This window comes from Astyanax mexicanus, chromosome 20 (assembly GCF_023375975.1).
Source record: "Astyanax mexicanus isolate ESR-SI-001 chromosome 20, AstMex3_surface, whole genome shotgun sequence".
Classification (NCBI taxonomy): domain Eukaryota; kingdom Metazoa; phylum Chordata; class Actinopteri; order Characiformes; family Acestrorhamphidae; genus Astyanax; species Astyanax mexicanus.
This window is the reverse complement of record NC_064427.1, coordinates 28891595-28910857: the sequence shown is the minus strand read 5'-3', so window position 1 is coordinate 28910857 and position 19263 is coordinate 28891595. Positions and strand designations below refer to the sequence as shown.

At 37.2% G+C, this 19263-nt stretch overlaps 1 protein-coding gene across 2 annotated transcripts in view; it reads left to right on the top strand.

The window, feature by feature from the left end:
- The window catches only part of marchf3 (E3 ubiquitin-protein ligase MARCHF3), a 39079-nt gene that overhangs the window by 3387 nt on the left and 16429 nt on the right, over nt 1-19263 (top strand). Inside the window, exons 1-2 of one of the 2 annotated variants that reach the window (XM_022681294.2) lie at nt 4570-4676; nt 18286-18566. In XM_022681294.2, coding sequence (XP_022537015.1) covers nt 18334-18566 — 233 coding nt within the window. In that variant the 5' untranslated portion in view covers nt 4570-4676; nt 18286-18333. Of the gene's footprint in view, nt 1-4569; nt 4677-18285; nt 18567-19263 lie in introns of those variants that run through there. The other variant, XM_007252436.4, reaches the window with a different exon arrangement.

Genomic DNA, 19263 nt, shown 5'->3' with positions numbered 1-19263 from the left:
GTTCTGCACATGTTTCTTTTACTTTTATGAAATGAATCAAGTTCACAAGCACATCCCAATGTCAGACTCAGACACTGCTCTACGCTTAGGCTGGATTTTCTTATTGTAGGTTGTTTTGTTCTGAGGGGGCGTTTTGAGAATGGTTAGGCCGAAGCCTCTTGGCAAACAGCTATTCATACATAATCATAGACTTGCTGTGAAATTGATGTGTTGGTAAGAGTTGTGTCAAGGCTGGTTGAGCACAGAGCCGGCCGAGGGCTGAACACAACAGCAACAAGTACAGCACGCACCACCGTACCATTCAGAGTCTGACGCAAAAGGAAAGATGTGAAACTTCCCTGTTAGGGTGATAATGGCTCAAGGATTTAAACTGTATTCATGTGTCATCACTTTCATGCACAACCTTGTATCTTCATTTTTTAACATTTTTCACTTTTTGACTTCATTTGAATATGGTCGTGAATGGACCAATGGAAATTATGCAAAATTACTTGGTTTAAATTACTTTTTCCATTGAAAGATAAAACTTTTTTTCCTTCTTATGTTGTCCTGCTCATTATGGCGATACAAGTTTTTTTGTGACAGTAGTTTTAGTAACAACATATTGACTGGACAAAGCACTGTTCAAAAAATCTAAAACAAATACACTATACTATATATACATATATATATATTTTTCAATGTAAGCATATTGTTGTGCCAAAGCCTACCCTTGTATAAGTTGTGTGGTTGTATCTTGTGACTTGAGGTCAGATATTCCATTTTTGTGGCTGTACAGGTATTTAATAATCCTCGATCCACTGTGTCACTTGTGTATCAGGAATACATCACATATGGCATGAATTACCGCCCACAGTGAACAGATAGCACAGTGAGTGGGTGGTATTGATCGTGACTGACAGCATCTGGCTAGAACTGACCGTGCAAACAGAAAAGGGCCTACACTAGTACCCTGAAACATAGTGTTTGTCCCTTCAAAATAAAAAATACATATGTTTTTAATTCTTTTAAGGTGGAAGGGTACATACACAGAACTTTCTAAAGAAAAAAAATCTATGTATAAATTTACTATTTACCATCATCAGCATTAAGTATAAAAAAACTTATGAGACACATGCAGGTCATTTTGGACAAATAAAGCAGTCAATAAAGCATCTATATGTATGTTTTAGATATATAGTGATTTCTTGTTTCTAAAAAAATCTGAATTGGCAGGATTTCTACAGTTTACTATTTTAAACTAGTTTTGAAACTGCTCAGTTTGACATTGTTTACATCTCAATTAAGTTGAATTATGCATAAATTGGGAGACATATGTGGAATTCCCCTTTAATACCTTCAAGCACAAGGCACTCACCTAACAAGTCTTAGCAGGCTTGTTCCAATTATCTTCAGGTTAGCACACTTTGAAAAAGGGTGAAAGTGCTACGTTCTACAATTGATGACCTTCTATCTAGGGATGACCCACCTGCTCTCCACCGATAAGCAAAACTTTTATTGTGAATGGAGACTCTCCCTAAAGGCTTGGTAAGATCTGCTGACCATAAAGTCTGTGCAACGCCTCTGGACAATCTAGTTATCTGCATGACAGTTAGAAAACATTGTCCAGCGATAAGCTTGTATCGACAAGGTATGGTGGACGGGCTGTAGGTCGCAGGTTGTGGTGATCTGGTTGTGGGTGGTGCACATCTTGAATGGTTGAGGCGATTAGACAGAGAAGCCCAAAGCTTGCCTCAGTCTTGGGCAATATAACCCACATGTATCATCTAGACTTTTAACAAATAAGGATTAAAATAAAGAGGCAGAGCATGCAGCTTTCCTATTGAGTTATTTTGTCTAGTCTTTGATGACCTGAAATATTTACTGCCATGTTTGCCAACTTTGTAGGTAGATAGGTTAATCCTGGGAGCATAAAATAGAGCAGCAACGCCAATTGGGTTCTCTCAGACTCTGGCTGCTGATGGCCAGCAGCATGATCCAGGATTCGAACTGGCGATGTTGCATCATAGTGGCAGCACTCTGGGTCCTATGTAGTTTTTATGTATTGGCTTGGGTGCTGCTAGGTGGTTGCTAGGGTTGCCAGGTCCGGCAAAAATATTTTGCCCAAAATATGGTGAAAGCTATCCTTTAGAACAGGGGGGGCCAGAAGGAGAAATATATAAGTAACGGGCCACAGACTGTATAATAAAACAAATAATGAAATATACCACTTTAAATAATACATTTTCCTTATTACTTTCATTTACACATCATTTTACTTGACTTACTATCTTTATCTATCTTTGACAGTGTTCTGTATACTAAGATTTTTCAAATTGATGTTTCATTACATAATTGCATAATTAATTACAGCAACTTTTAGACTCTCTAGGCCTGTTTTTCTGCGCTACAACTGCACATCCTCTCCGCTTTTATACTCTTTGGCCCGTTTTTCTGCGCTAAAACTGCACAGCCTCTCCGCTTTTAGACTCTTTGGCCTGTTTTTCTGCGCTAAAACTGTGCACCCTCTCCACTTTTAGACTCTTTGGTCCTTTCTTCTCTGCGCTAAAACTGCGCACCCTCTCCGCTTTAATACTTGTTTGCCCGTTTTTCTTACAGTTTATTTTGAGGTTATTTTAATGCATACCATTTCTAAAGAATTTTGTAAATTATGGTATTATTATTGCGTTTGTATTTTTTTATTTTTTATTTTAAGTATTCAAAACATGCACCCGGCAAATTTTTACCAAGCCTAATTTTGCAGGAAAACTCTTGCTCAGGTATCAGTTCCTGGTATACAGTAACTAGGTGGTTGCTGTGGTATTTCAGGTGGCAACTCTGGCGTTGCTAAAATCCTAGTTTGGCTATTATGGAGTCTCTAGATAGTTGCCATTTAGGTTGTTGCTGTGTTGGTTGTAGCTCAGTGGTTTCAATGCTATTCCAAGTGGCTGCAAGTGTTTATAGCATTCAAGTGGCTACTTTTAGTGTTTCTAGACAACGTAATCAGTCAATTTCGTGTTACAAGTTCTTGTTCTAGAAGGCACATGCCCTGACATGTCTTAGTGATGTTATAATATCTTAGATAGGCAAACATGATGTTTTTTTATGGCCTGACTAATCCCTGCTTATGTGCTCTTAATGGTGCGAACATATTGTCGGACAATTAATCTCTATAATCTGTAATCTCCTGCTGGTTTCACATAATGGAGCGTTAGAGCAGTGAATCGGGTCATACATCTTTTAATGATCAGACCATAATGTTAACTTCTTCTTACTTATGTTAATCTGACCCTGGAGAGAAGCTTGAGGGTTGCCTGCACTTTATCTCTGTGATGTGTTATTTTCTCACTCTAGTGGAAATGTGCGAGCGCAGTTTTGTTTATGTTCTCAGAGTCACGCATTGAAAAGCTTAATGAATGATGTTATCACAGGCAAACAACTGGGTGTGTATCGTACGTATGTCATAATATGATAGCTGTTAATGTTCTCATAGATTATCAGATTAGTGTTATTTACAGTGATTTACTATGTATATAGTGTATCTTAACAATAACAACAAAAATAATAATGGTTTACACTTATTTACACTATTCATGAGCATTAAAAGCAGAATGTGTTCAGTATAAACAGTATCATGCACCAGTTCAAGTCATTGTGGTATATACTAAGTCAGTTGTTTGACCATTGCAGTGATTTGCCAGAGTTAAAGGGATCATAGAAATCCTTTAGGGTTATTAAATAATAAGAGCATACACAAGTCATATACTGTACCATGCACCTGAAACACTGTGTCTTAAAAAAATATGTCAGGACGAAAAGAAGGCTATGAACAGTTTCTAAACCCTAAAACAGCTGTTACTCATTACATTTACAGAATAGTTCACATATACTCATATACTCAGAATAGTTCATATATACTCATATACTATGGCCAATTCTCTGACACACTTGTCTAGTTATGGTATATAAAACAAGCATCAAGATGGTGTTTTTCTGTGCCAATGTCTGCAGAAAATGCAGGAGACCTTGAACTTTTTAGCTATGTGAAAAGTGAACAGTATAAAGTTAAAAACTAAGGCTAGGCTACAAGCTAATGCTTACTTTTACCACCTCTTTTCTTCCTCATTCCCTTGTTCCCTTGAAAAATCAACAACAAACTAGACAACCTCAGCTGACTAAACTTCAGAACACATATCAGAAAGCAAAATTCTGGGTAATTTGTAGGCAGAATTTGGAGAAATAAAAAATCCAGTGAAGTGAATAGACCACTGAAGTCGAGCGTCATTCTGTAGTGCTCGTACGGCTTCCGTGTCTAAGCGGTTTTTCCCTATGAGAAAAATGAATAAGCTTTTCAAAAACCTGCCTCTGTCAAATTCTGTGGTAAATAAATCTGTCCAGACCTCTGTACGTTTTATTCTGTGTACATTTTACTCCTGAACATCAGTGGATCCTCTGAATTTCGAGATCGTTTAAGGGTCGTAATGAGAAAAATGCTAACTTTAAGCTAATGCTACAGCGCAGTGAACTGAACTCCCGGGCGCTGCTGCCGAGATTAGCAGGGGACTCTTTTCGGCGTAACACCAGCGAACTCCGGCCGTAAGTTAGGAGCTTTTTACACACAAGCTGATCAAACTAATGAACTCACTGCGCTTACTGAGGAGAGCTGAGAGTGTCACAGCGTTAAATCACTAAAACAGGTCAGTGATACTCCAGAACCAGCTGTAACACGTTTTAACATTTACCCTCTTTATTATGCAGTGAAATAAATGGGTGTTTCTGGTTGGTTGTCGCCTCGGTGAGGGCAGGTAGTTTGATTAGTTGATTAGTTAGTTGTTAGTTGATTATTTGGGTCAGGTGTTGTAATTAGTATAAACTAATGACCGCAATTAAATACTAAACCCTTCGGGGAAGCGCTGCTGAACTGAGAGCCACTTTCTCTTATTATTTGCCTTTTAAAGCTCTAACACAGGGAGTTCACTGGTGTTGTGCAGAATCAAGCCATTGAGTCATTTTCCAGCCGCTGTGCTGTGACGTCAGTTAAGCATTAGCTTAAAGTTAGCATTTTTCTGATTACTCCCCTTAAACGATTTCGAAATTCAGAGGATCCAGTGATATTTAGGAGGTAAATTTACACAGAATAAAACGTACAGGGTTCTGAGCATATTTATTTACCACAGAATGTGACAGAGGCCAGTTTTTGAAAAGCCCATTCAAATCCCGTATTGACTTGGACGGCTTAGACACGGAACCCCAAAGAAGCCCCAAATATGGGCATAAACAACATGGCGCCGACTACAAAATGACAACAGGACTTCAGTGGTCTATGGGAGCAAAGCTAAAAGCTAAAAAAAAGAAAACAAGAAAGTCTCCCTTACACTCCTAAAATTGCTTATTCAGTTTGCGTTGTAGATTTTGTTGTTTTGTGAGAAGACATTTGAGTATTATTCATGTGAGTTAATGGTGAAAACAGTAATTATCCAAAGCGCCATCCAGGGATTAAAACATTCTGAGAGGATTAGAGCAGTTTGCTGCTGTTAGAAAGAGAGACAAGCTCCAAAAACAAAAGAGAGAATCCTCCATTCTGACCTGATTAGTACTCATCACCCAGCAGGAAACAGGGCAGTGCTGTAACACTGGCACCATACACATCACCCACCAGCCACGCCCACATTCACCCATAACCCCCTCTGCTCACTGCCTCCCTTCAGGACATATTTATATCCTCATAATTGCTTTTTTTTTTTTTTTTTTTTTTTGATGAACCATACCAGAACAGCTGGCACGACTTACTGTAGCTCATATTAACAATGCCTTAGCAGCAGGCACATGACCATAAAGGGCCAATGTTTACCAAAAAGGCGGATAGATCACAGTTATTATAGGGTAGCTGTGCTGGGGTACTTGTGGGAAAGCGCTGAAGGCGTGTCTTGCCATTTTTTAAATGCTAAGCTTGTTAGGGTTGCATTTATTTGAGGCTTTGCTGTTGTCACAAGCAGGAAGTAAAGTCCTATTGGCATGATTTAAATTAACCTGTGCTTTAACATGTTTCTATGTAGAGTTGATGTAGTTTAGGGGTGAAAGAAAAAATGAAAAATGTAAGAAAAGTGTAAGAACAATTGTGTATTAAAGTATTGCAGTATTTTGTTTAGCAAGACTGTATTGATTTTCTAAAATACAGTATTGATTTTTAATTGTTACTGTACATCTAAAGATTGTGAATCATTTTGTGTTGTGTTTAAACTAACTTCATTAGATATACGTATTGTACGCAGCTGTTATATTCCACTGTTCTGATTGCATAAAATGTAGACTTTCTTCATATAAATAGAAGATTTTGTGTTTTTATACTATGATATTTTTTCTAAAATTTGATTTTAACACTAGTATATTGCCTTGCTTACACTATTGAAATCTATTGCTAAATTTTCAATTGTAACCTTTGTATTCGGTCTGTATCATGTCACCAAGTTCTTGCTAATACATGTTCCTAGTACAGTATAGTATAGTACACAACACAAATAATAAAAATAAATAGAAACTTAATAAAAAAAACTTGTCAGGTGACAAAACTTTTTGAAGAATAGACTAATGGAAATAATACAATTATTACAGTAAATCTTTTGGCATTTATTTCCATTGAAAGTTAAGAAAATTTGTACCTTTTCCAGTAAATGTGCCAATTTGCATATTTGTTTTTTTTTTTTACAGTGACTATACTCTTCTTTTCCTCTCATAATTTATAAACATGGGGGTGGATGTGCTACACTAACTTCATTGCACAGCTGCCTTTGAAACAAAGTTTAATTAACTTTTTATTGACTATTCTAATCTATTATTCAATAACATGCCAAATTCATGTCTTTTGACTTTTACCATGTCTCTTAAAGCTAAAGAATGCTGCACTGACATACACTGGTACATATATATTCATGTTTAGCTGTCTGCAATATGTATGTGATTTCCACTAGCCAGATGCTATCAGTCACGATCATTACCACACACTGCATTGTCCAGAGTCAGTCGTAATAATAATGCCTTCTACAACATATGCCAGGTATATATGTAACACTTTGGATTATGGAATGTTAAACACCTGCCCAACTTCAGAAACGGAATGTCCCCTCCATCTGGCCCACTATCAGGCCTCACTCAAACTATAGAAATTCATGTCATCTTGCCATGAGCATGCTGGTCAATGCAGTGTTCAATCTCACTCAGAAGATAATGCCTCACAAACCATCCCATGACTTTTGGCATGTCCATGTAATGGAATTGAATTAAGTATGGGCTCATAATTTTGCCAAAACACATATGCTGGTGACTTTCAAATGTGAAAACTACAGCATAAGTGGTCCATATGTTAAATAAACCATAAATAAAAGTTTTAAACTATTTTAAAAATAATTCTCAACCATACACAAAAGAATCCAGTTTAATTTAATAAGTGAAATTTGTCATCTCCTTTTGAGTTTTTTGCAAAGAATTGTAATCAGTTTGACTCACAATGAACTCAGAGATTTACACTCCTACTGCCTGGCATATCATGATTCATCACACTGCCCGCACACACACAAACACACACACACAGTGTCACTCTGCACAATGACTGAGCATGCTCTGGTGCTCTAATCCAGGCCTACAGATACTGTATAACAAGATCATACATAGATAGAGACCGGACTCTGGAAGTAGACAGACACTGCTGGGCTGTGGTCCTCTGTAGTGTGTCTGCTGTTAAACAGACAGCAGTGAGAGCAGACATTAGTGATTATTTGATGGAAGAGGGTTCTGAGAGCAGCCGGGTGAGCTGGGCCGGGGTTATTGGATGTGGTCAGTGGGGTTGTGGAAACAGTCTGTGTCAGGATGGGGGTGCTGCTATTTTTAAGCCCCTCTGGACTTTTCCCACACTGCTGAAGAGTCAGGAATGTAAAAAGCACAACTCAGACTGAAGTAACCAGGATATTACATGATGATCACTATAGATCCACAGTTATCCATTCATACATGTGATGAAAGCAGGACTGAACGATACGATATATGATATAATCATTGTTGAAGAACATCATGGTTATTGTCACACCTTAACCTGTATCTGTTTTCTTCTTCTGTTCTCTGTTTTCGTGTTTTGTTAACTCCCCCATGTGCTACTGCCCCATTGTTGTGTTAGTGTTCTGTCTCCGCCCTAGCCACTAGTGTTGTCACCTTGTGTCTTGTTTGTTACCCCGCCCCCTCGTTTACCGGTCCTAGGTGTTCCTCACCCTCTCTGTGTGTATATATAGCCCATAGTTTGAGTGTTTTGTGGTCAAATCTTTTGTATCCTTGTGTTCTGCATGTGTGTGTATTGGTTTTGTATGTTGTGTTCCTTAGAATCTCTGTGCTTCATCTATCCAGGTCTGTTTTGTGTTGTCTAGTTTTTCTATGTTTAAGAGTCATGTTTTAAAGTTTGTTGTGTCCTTAGTTTTTCTTAGTCTTAGTTTTTGTCTTAGTTAATGATATATCCTAGTCTTGTTTTTTTTTTTTTCTGTTACCAGTGTTTGTATATATAGTTATAACTGATACCTCCAGAACCAGAAATTGTTTTTGGATTATATTTTGACCTAATAGATGAGCCCTATTTGGTGATATATTATAGAACCTTTTTTAAATAATTTTTTTAAAGGGCTACTCTTTTCCTTGTGGAAAATAACCATTTACCATTTGAAAGGTGAGGCAGTTTTTGTAGTTTCCAATATAAATATGTGTGATTTTGTCCACCTCTATAAATAGAGACCGATATCATCAGATATAGACTGAGCTTAAGTCACTGCTTTGAGGAAATCCAGTCTTGCCCTGTCGCTTTTATCTTGAAAGCTTCAGCGTATAGGGGATAAAAACCAGCAATCTCAGCTCTGATTGTGCGATTACTTGCACTAATTGGTCAATTAGGAGTAGGCAGAAGGCAGTAAAGGCTTTTACAGAGGGCATTCTCTTATCAGAGCATCAAAATAGCAGTCTAAAGACAAAATAGAGCTTTATCAGTGAATGCTTTCTTCTTAACTTGCTGTTATGCATTAGTTGTGTCGTCAGTACCTGAGAATGTGAGCTGGCTATTAATGGAATGCAGTTCCTGCTGGGTTTAATACTTGTGTTCCTTTCCTCGTAAGCCAGTGTAAATAAGCAGATAAGCTGGAGGTGAGTGATATGGCAAAAATATATTGTTATAATAGTTGAAGATGCTTTCTTCTATGCGTGATACAGTATTTGGATAGTCTTTCCATTACGTGTTGAGGAATTGCAACCTTTTTTATAGTACAATTTACATAGTTTCTCCATGTTTACAGACTCAGTAATAATTGAAAAAAACTGAATAATTGCAAGTATACTTAGATGCAAATCCATAGCAGTCAGTGATTGCCTGAAGCCACCTTCAGATATTGTTTGTTTGTCTGTCTTTATGATTTTGTTTTTTAACAATCATTAACAAATCATTAGTTAGTGATGTCAGGTCTCATTTACAGAACTATGCATTGGAGATTTTGTTGGAAAAACTTTTTTATATTAGTTCTTCAGGTTTTTAGGACCATTTTGTTTAAAGGTGATATACAAGATTTTAATGCAAAACACATTTTGTAAGATCCAGTAAATGTTTCTCCACAGTTTTCTAGCTCTCTGGTCTGTTTGTGCTCTAGAAAAATCTAGTGGTTGCACTCGTGGTTCAAATTGAAAAATGCAAAATTATTTCACCCAAACAAAAATTGTGGGGTATTGGTGCTCTTGCAAAGGACTGTAGAGAAGACCGGGCCTTGGGACAGTAGAGATACTTACAAATGTTGAAAGGCATGAAAAGGGATAAAAATGTCTGTCTATTCCTGCTAAATTAGGGGGCAATATTTCACTTGTTTTTGAAGGAAGGAGCATATTTCTTTTTTTGTTGGGTTTAAACATCATCCGTTATTCTCTAGAATTGTATATAGCACCTTTAAAATTGCAGACATTATCTAGAGATTATTATTAATTAAAATCTTCTTTCGTCAGATATCAAATATCTTTCAAGTGTGTGTTAGAAAGCTGGGAGTATTAATCCTTTGCTCCTCAGATTTTATGAGCTGTGCCCTACTGCCCACAGACCAGCACTCTGTGAATAGATGAAAAGAGAAGGCTGAGTTAGAGGAGCGTCGGCAGGCCAGCTGGCCCTCTGGAGTTCACAGCTGTGATAAGCATGCGGCCCTGGCATCCCAACAGCTTTACACCCCCGACAGGGGATACACAATGGCAGGACTCCTCACACGCACACACAGTGTCACACAAATGAGTTTTTCCACCACTAATTTTGTGATTATTAGCAATTAATCACTACATACAATAGTTTATGTTTGTAAAGGTCTGCTGGGTGAATTTCAATCTCTAAACATATTGATATTACATTAAAAGCCATGTCCTACACTTTTTATATAGGTTTTTTTATACAGTCTGTAAAGTAAAACTTTAAATGTGTTGTAAAATTATACAGCAAAATTAGTGGTTATTCCCTTTTTTACAATTTGTCTCTATGATTTATAATTAAACAGTTTTATTGTATGCTATAGTGCTCCGTTCAAAACAGATGTCTACACAGAAACACAGAAACACTCCACAAAATAGCTGCATATAGTAAATATATCATTTTTATGACTTCAAAATGCAAATTAATTTCTATTGGCTGTCATTGCCAAATATACATATTACCAAATGTGAAACAACACAGCTGAGTTTCCCTCGGTTTTATTGAGTAAAATTAATGGGAAAGAAATTATTAAACCTGGTATATTGCATAATAAGCTAAAGTTCACTCAGAAATTAGGTTTCTGTTTATTTTTTTGTCTCTTAACCAAGTGGACATGATGCATTGCAAATTAAGTTGCATTGCAAGTTAAGTACTGTTAAAACTATGCACCCCGCACCAACTACCTTTCTGCTGGCTGCCTATTGGACACACTACACACACTGCACACTAATGAGTGGCAGAAACACACACACACGCACGCACACACACACAGACAATTAGCACAGTCTGGATTCTGCATTAATGGATTTGATTGGAGAGGGTCAGATCTCTCCACAGTGCTGGAGGACCTCGTTTTGCAGTGTCAGCTTTTACGTGTGTGGGCGTGAAAGTAGAGTGCTGTGTGTGCACATGTGTGTGTGTGGGTGTGTGAGATGGGGTGTGTGTGTGTGCGCGCGCGTGTGACGGAATAAGTCAAGGGCATGAGGCTTCAGCAGAACTCCCTCCCTGTTTATCGTGGCAGCCTAAGCATCTTATCTGAGGCAGACAGTCTTCCACTCCGTCACTCTTCTTCTCTTGATCTTTTCTTCCTCTCCCTCTCCCTCGCTCTTTTTTTTAGCTCTTCCTCCAGTCAGAAACAGAAACTCATTCTGTCACTCATCTCCCAGTGCATTTGCACCAAATCTCTAGCTTTACAGAAATGTGGCTGCTGTCCATGTGATTATGTCTACATGAGACTAAGTAAACACAGCTGACAGAGATGACACTGCTATCACAGTTAGCTTCTCATCACGCTGTCACTTCAGTTCTTAATGCTAACCGCTAAACTCTGCTGTTGTTTTGCGCTTTTCCTCACAGCTAAATCGTTTTTACTGATGGAATTGTCAGTAATGACAGAATTACAAGTTTATAAAAAGTACAGTGGAAAACTATGACTAGAATACTGTGTTCTGTTTTAACTTCTGAAAAGTAGCAAATAGAAAATTTTAACTGGAACGCCCCCAATAGTCGGGTTTCCTATTCAGAATGTTGGGAGAGTCTCACCGACCCCAAGTTCAGAGTCCAAGATGGCTGCACCACATATCAACATTAGTAAAATTTGGTAGTAAGATTTTTTTTATTGCAAAACAGTAGCACTGTACAGTTTGTTATGACTTTTATTATCTATCTGTATGTCATTATATCAGTCATACACCTGGTACTGTCCAACTTCTGTCTGTGGACTATGGAGTCTGTCGTGTTTCTGTGGTGTTTGAATTTGCAAAATAACATATAATTCTTAATAATTATTATTAACTGGATTAAAGCTAACTAGGGGTGGACGATATGGCTCTAAAATAATATCATAATATTTCATGGTATTTCTGTGATAACCTTACTATTGACGATATGACAAAACACTGAATTATAAAAAAAATTAAGAATACACTACTGCAAAAAAATGAAAATAAAAATTTATTTTTGCTTATGATATGATATGGCACATCCCTAACTAAGATTGTAACATAATTAAATTATCCAGAATGTCATGACACTAATACTGCACTCCATGTATCTCCATATATCCAGGACTGAGGTAAAATTAATGATACCGGACAGATATAATATGTCTCTAGTAGATATATAATGAAAAATAAGGAGTACCCACCAATCAGAGAGCTTGCATAGTTTTATTTACATAAACACCAGTGAGAAAATTTTAGTATTGGGCAGTAGAGGTGTGCCATATATTTTTTTACACAATATACTGTTTTTGAATAATTGATCTATGTTTGCATGGACTATATTATATTTTACACTATATGCTACACTATATGTGCAGTATTTTTGTTTTTGCCACATTACGTTTATATTACATTATTTATTATGTTACACTTTTGAAGAACTTTATTTTACACAAAATCAGAATTGTGTTATACTTTCATGAAATACAGTAATTTTAGTAGTAAATTCTTGAAATTATTTTTTATTACATTTTTATACGGCATATAGAAGAGTGTTATCGCAAATATAGCCTGAAATACCACAATATTATTAATATAAAGGGTCATAATATGGTTATATCACCAATCACTATTGTACAGTTTACAGTAAAGTAACAATATTGTTGTCAACAAAAAGTTAATGACAAAATTAAAGAGGTGTGGATTAATTCAAAAGTTTAGAGTTTGAAAACTCTAAATGGTTTAAATGATTGCATCCCACACACCTCTTATGGTGAGTGCATTTCCCAACACAGTCCCACAAGTTTGCAAAAATGCTAAAATATGCTGATTGTGTCACCTGAACTTTCTCACTTCTCAACCCACACCGTCAGTTGATGAGTGCTGTGGTATGTTGCATTGTCTTGTTGGCATCTCAAGTCATTTTTTTGTGGTTTTCTCAACCTCAACACATGTAAAACAGCTGATTATCACCAGTGCATGCCTTTTTTAAAACTCAGAAATCCTGTTTAACTGACAATATTAATTTGTGGGGAATTAATCAAATTAGTTGTGTTTAAGGCATTAGCATTAATCTGAAATGACGAAAGTCATGGGATAGCAGTATGTAAATTGATCACAAAGTGTTAACTCAGGGGACAGCTCGAAGCACCCACACCTGTAAGGTGTTATCTTGTGAGATCTTGCGAGGTTAATCACAGGCAAGTATGCTCATGGCAAGGCAATGTGCGTTCTTTAGGTTCTGTTATCAAGTTCCATGACTTTTGTCATCATTTGACATGTCAGTGTATTTATAAATATATATTTTTTCACATTCTAAAGTAAAACTGAAGTCGTTCAGACTATGAAGGAACATAAAGGAGAAAAAAAATTGCATTTATGTTGGATCTTAACTAGGATGCTGTTAACTGAGATGTTTCTGCAGCAGAGATAACTCTTGGTCTTCCTTTCCTGGGGCACACCTGATGAGAGCCAGTTCCATTATAACATTTTTGATGGTCTTTGTGACTGCACTTGAGGATACTTTTTAAAGGTCTTGAAATGTTTCCCATTGACTGATCTTCATTTCTTAAAGTATTTTTTTTAGTTTTTACCTTTTCACAACTTTACAACTGATGCTCTCAAACACATTAAGAGACAAGAAATTTAAGTCATTAACTCTTAACAGGTTCAGTACAGCTGTTATCTGAAAATAAATCTGACTGAGAAAATACAGCCAAGATGTGCGAAGCTGTCATCTCAACAAAGGTGCATCTTTTGAAAAATCTAAAATTCTGTAAATCCTATTCTGTTTTTTTTGTTTTTTGTTTTTGTTTACTGGTATGGTATATGACCCATTCCAAAGTCTACAGTCTAAGACTATTGATTGTGTTAGACATATGCAGGAGTTTTAAGGACTGGAGATATAAGATGTAAAGATACGATTATAACTATCATAACTATGCACAGTTTTAACACACAGGCCAGGTCTTTTAATCGTATTATTGAGACAGTGTGCCAAGTGGACCCTATCAGCTGTAGTGCAGCGTGGGCTAGAGGAAGCTGGTTTGCCTGGGCCTGACAGCTGCAGCTCATAGATAAACACCGCCTTCTATTCTCATTCATTACTCCGCGAGATCTTGTATTGAAACTAGACAGCTGGACACCTTCGCTGCGTACGAGCTGCTGTGCAACACGTTTCATTGTACAGCGGCCTGTCAGGAAGGCCCCACCTGCTGTGTGTACAGTCATGCGCTGCTGAGTGACAGCTCTTTCCTGTCCTTGTGACACTCCTGCTTCCCCCCAGCACTGGCTCTGTTATTTTTACCCACACCCAGCTGGCCTTGGATGTTGTGAAATAGGCATTGTAAATTACTGAAAGAGACCTTGTCTTGGCATGCTTGTGTTCTGTCATCACAAAGGAATTGACACTGGATGGTAGGGGTGTAAGAAAATAATGATATATTGAAGTTTCACAATATTTTGTTGTACAATACTTTATTGATTCTGAGTATTAGTTTATATGTAAAGATTAGTGTTGTGCATAAAATCTGACCACTAGATTGTGCATTGGTGGTTTGAGTGGAAATGGTTTGGTTTCTGAAGGGATGACACTCAACAGAATACTCATGCAAATTATTTCATAGAAATATTGTAATTAAATGAGCAGTATATTGACTGTAGTGAGGGACATCTGTCATTTTCAAAATTCTGTGTTTTTCCATCATTTTATCTATAATGTTCTGCATTATAGATTAATACTAAAGTCATCCCAACTTTGAAGAAAACGTTTGTCATTATTTATTTAAAAAAGGTGTTAAAAAGAAAAAGAATATGTTTTATATTTTAGATTATACAAAGTAGCACTTCTTGTGTAGATGACAGCTTTGCATATCTTGGCTGGATTTTCTCAGTCAGCTTTATGACGTAGAGTCACATGGAATTCAGGCTTTCAGCTAACAGCTGTGCTGAACTTGTCAAGAGTTCATTACTTGAATTTCTTGCCCTTTTTAATGTGTTTGAGAGCATCAGTTGTATTGTGAAGAAGGAGGTGGTATACAGTAACTGCGTAATGTTCTAATACATATTATGGCAAGAACTACTCAAGTAAGTAAAACTTCCATCAAAAATGCTATGATGAAACTGGCTCTCACCAGGACCACCCCAGAATGAAAGAGGGCGAGAGTTTCCTCTGTTGCAGAGAATACGTTTTTTTAAAGTTACCAGCCTCTGAAACCCCAAGTTAACAGCACTAAATGCTAAATAACCTAAATGCTTCATAGAGCATTTTGGTTTGTTTAACATTTTGAAGTTTACTACATGATTTCCTATGTGTTTCTTCATAGTCTGAATGACTTCCGTATTAATTTACAATGTAGAAAAAAATCTATACAAATATTGAAGGAGAATTAATATAATTTATACATAGAGTTTGATATATTTACTTTTTGTAATTTAAATATGCAACATGCAGTGTTTTGTTACAGACAAATAATGATTAATGATATTTTAACATTGTGTTTTGTACATTAAAGTGTTCATTGTATCATATTGTATATCGCCATTTCTATACAATACATAAGCCTAAACCTTTAAATATATTTTGTCTCAAACATGCACATTAACTACAAACTACAACTACATTTTTAAAATAGACTCAGTACTCAGTAGTATCAGAACTGGTATCAGTAGGCTATTAGTCTATGTATTACTTACTACTCAGTACAGAAAAAAAGAAAATCAGTGGTGCCCGCGCCACTATTATTCAGACTGAAAGCTGGCTCTGTGTTGTATCATCTGGATGCATGAAGGGGTAAACTGGTGCAAAGCACTGGGTTAGCTTTGAGCTTCTGTAGCGCACTGTAAGCTCACAACAATGCAGCTCACTGGCTGACTACTGACCTCATTCTCTCTCACTGCCATGGGAAGTTAAAGGAGACGTCTTTTGCTGTCTATGAACTAGACTGGGCACAAAAGAGACACTGTCAGTGCACTGACCACAATGGAAACATTGTGATCCCTGATTCATTTGTGGTATACTCAAGAGATTTATCTACAGGCGGATGCTGGACTTGGTGTAAATTAATGCACTTAGTCTTCCTGACTAAGTGCAATTCTTGTTTGAATTAAACTGTTGGATTTTTAAAAAATTGGGAAAAATATTTTGATGGTAATTTAGCTGTGATGTCATTGGTAGCTATATCTCCTTCCATGCATTTCTGCATGCTGTTCAGTTCTGTTCTGCCGAAGCTTCATCCAGTTCTTTTCATGTACAAACAGTATATCGACAAAAGTACGAAAGAGACACATACTCATTTATATTCTCTTCTAAAATTAAGGGTATAAAAATGAAAATCTACTAGGTTTTGTAGCACTGGTGTGACGATTTGACTGCATTCAGTGACAAAAAATGTTAGTGAGTTTGTTATTCAGTTAGTGAGTTTGATACTAGAAGACCCTTACCCCCAACTCCCCAACTCATCCCAAAAGAGAGTTCTAGAGAGTTCTAGCCACACTTGTCAATGTACATGCTGCTCAAATAGGTTCATGTTTATCTGATCCAGGTCAAAGTCCTATTCAATTGACAATACTTCTCTATAGGGACTATACAAAATATTTTTTGTGCATTTGCACATTTGCATGCAACTCTAAGAAGCTGAATGACTTCAGTAGAAAGAAGGGTGTCCACAAACATTAAAACATATAGAGCGGGCTCCAAGGGGTCCAGCGGACTAAGGCACTACCACTATGCTCACAAGATCAACGGTTAGAATCCTGTTTATGTAGCTTGCCATCGACTATCAGAGCCCTGAGAGAGCACAATTGGCTTTGCTCTCTTTGGGTGTGTAGGTGTTGCTTTCTCCCCTTATCACTCCAAAGGCTGATGTCTCTCAGCACAAGGCATCTGTAAGCTGAAGTATTGGAACCTAGTTGCGTTGCTTTTCTCCAAACACGCTGGCTAATCGGCAATGCTGCATCAACAGCAGCTCAAAAAGAGGTGGTGACTGGATTCACATGTGTCGAAGGATGCATGTGTTAGTCTTCACCCTCCTGGTGTGTTGGGGCATCACTGGTGATAGGGGGAGTCCGAATGAGTGGGTTGGGTAATTGGCCATGTAAATTGGGAGAAAATGGGATGAAAATTAGAAATAAAATTAAAGAAAAAAGATAGAGCTCATGTATACACAACAGTATATCGCAGTTTTATATTAAAAACAGCCTCACATTCATCTTAGTTAGAATGGCCCTTCTGTTTTTGCCACTTTGGCTTTGAATGCTGCTACTGCACTGTGTAACTCTTGTATAATGTTTCGTAACTCAAGTCATATTTGTGTAAAACCTTGTAATATAGCTCAGCCTGTACTTCATGGATCGCTCACTTCTGTATTCTTCTTCAGCCTGTCAATAATTGCTTTCCACAACTGTTGGGGAAGCCTACAAGCAGAAAAACATTTAATGCAAAAAAATATCACCATATTTTTTCTCATAGTAATAGATGTATATCTATTTGATCATAATACATATTACATAAATAGGCATTGAAAAATATGTTGGTTAACTTGTGGTTCAAATAGTAAAGAACATGGCTGTAGTTGTGTTGAACACAAGTTCCTTTCCAAACAGTGTAGAGAAATAAGGCACTGTTGGTTTCTCTACAATGAACTATTTAACACCAAGCCACTCTGAATGACTACAAGTCAACCAATGCATTATAGAGAACATGTAAACAATCTGTGGAATTCCTCTTAAATAACCTTGTTAACACTGTCAGGGGATAAGCAGGGTCACAAGCACATATATGCAGAACTTCGTACCACACATAGGGCTGGACAATATGATTGTAATTTATGTCACAATATATTTCTTAATTTTGCTCAATACAATTGCAATATCAATATAACGACTATAAAAGACAGAAAAACTATAAAATAAAATTTAATGTAATTGAAATTTGTATTGTGGACAGAAGAATCAGAATACCTTTAAAGATTGGGCCTTTTTTAAACATCATTTACCTTCAGTAAATAATGTCACCCTAACCTGTAAATATTACATGTGTACAACACTACAAAGTACCGATTCAAAGCTGTGCTCCTCCTGTGAGTGACCCCTATCATGTCCTGTGTCTCTCCTTTGATTCAGATGGGAAATGCCTTATAAGCACATCAGGCACCACGTCCGTCTGCTGCCATGACAACCAGCTGCAATAGCCAGTTACCTGAGGTGTTGACGGACCACGCGGACACTGCGCTTTTGAGATCTGATGGAGAGGTATCTGTTCCAATGGGGAACCTGGACTGCTGTGACCCCGCCCTCCCTGGAAAAACTATGGGTCCTGACAGCGGGCCAACAAACGAGGAGCCGCAGTACTGCAAGCAAAAGGACGTGCCGTTTTTAAACAACGTAACATTCACCAAACAGAGGTACGGAGCAAAACGTGAACATAATAGAACAAGCAAAGTTTATATATAGATGTTAACTTTACTGTATAGAAGTGTTGTACATAATGCTAAAAGAAAATGCTATTTTAGATGGCATGATATGTTTTTTTAGACTTTAGGCTATGTTCACATAGCAGGAAAAGTGTCCCAAATCTGATTTTCTCACCAAATCCAGTAATTATTTTAGGCTGTTCAGACTTACATCCAAACTTTTGTCTGAACAAAAGATGCACAAAATAGTTATGCTTCACATGAAGTTTCGGTTTCACCTTCACCAGCATCAAAGTAGCTGTCAAGGAGTTTTAGTGGCTGACAGCTGGACTTACCAATATGAATGTGTTCAAGTTTACCGTAAAGGGGCACATTATTTATTGGTTTGTTACATTGAGATCCCACCCCTAAAAAAACTTCAGCTGTCATCTATTTTTCCTATCCTGTTGTTCAGTCAAAGCCCTTATATGTAAGAGAGAGACCAAAACACTGGAAACTGAAGGTCTGATTAAAGATTTTTTTCTAGTAATAAAATCTGAAAACATTCTCATGATTTGGTTCTTTAGCATTTGGTTCAATAATACACAAAAAACATGATTTTTCAAATTGCTGTGGCTACTGCTCTTGCGCAGATCACCTCATCAAGGGGCCAGCATGTCAATCATTCTTGGCACAACCAGCAAATTGA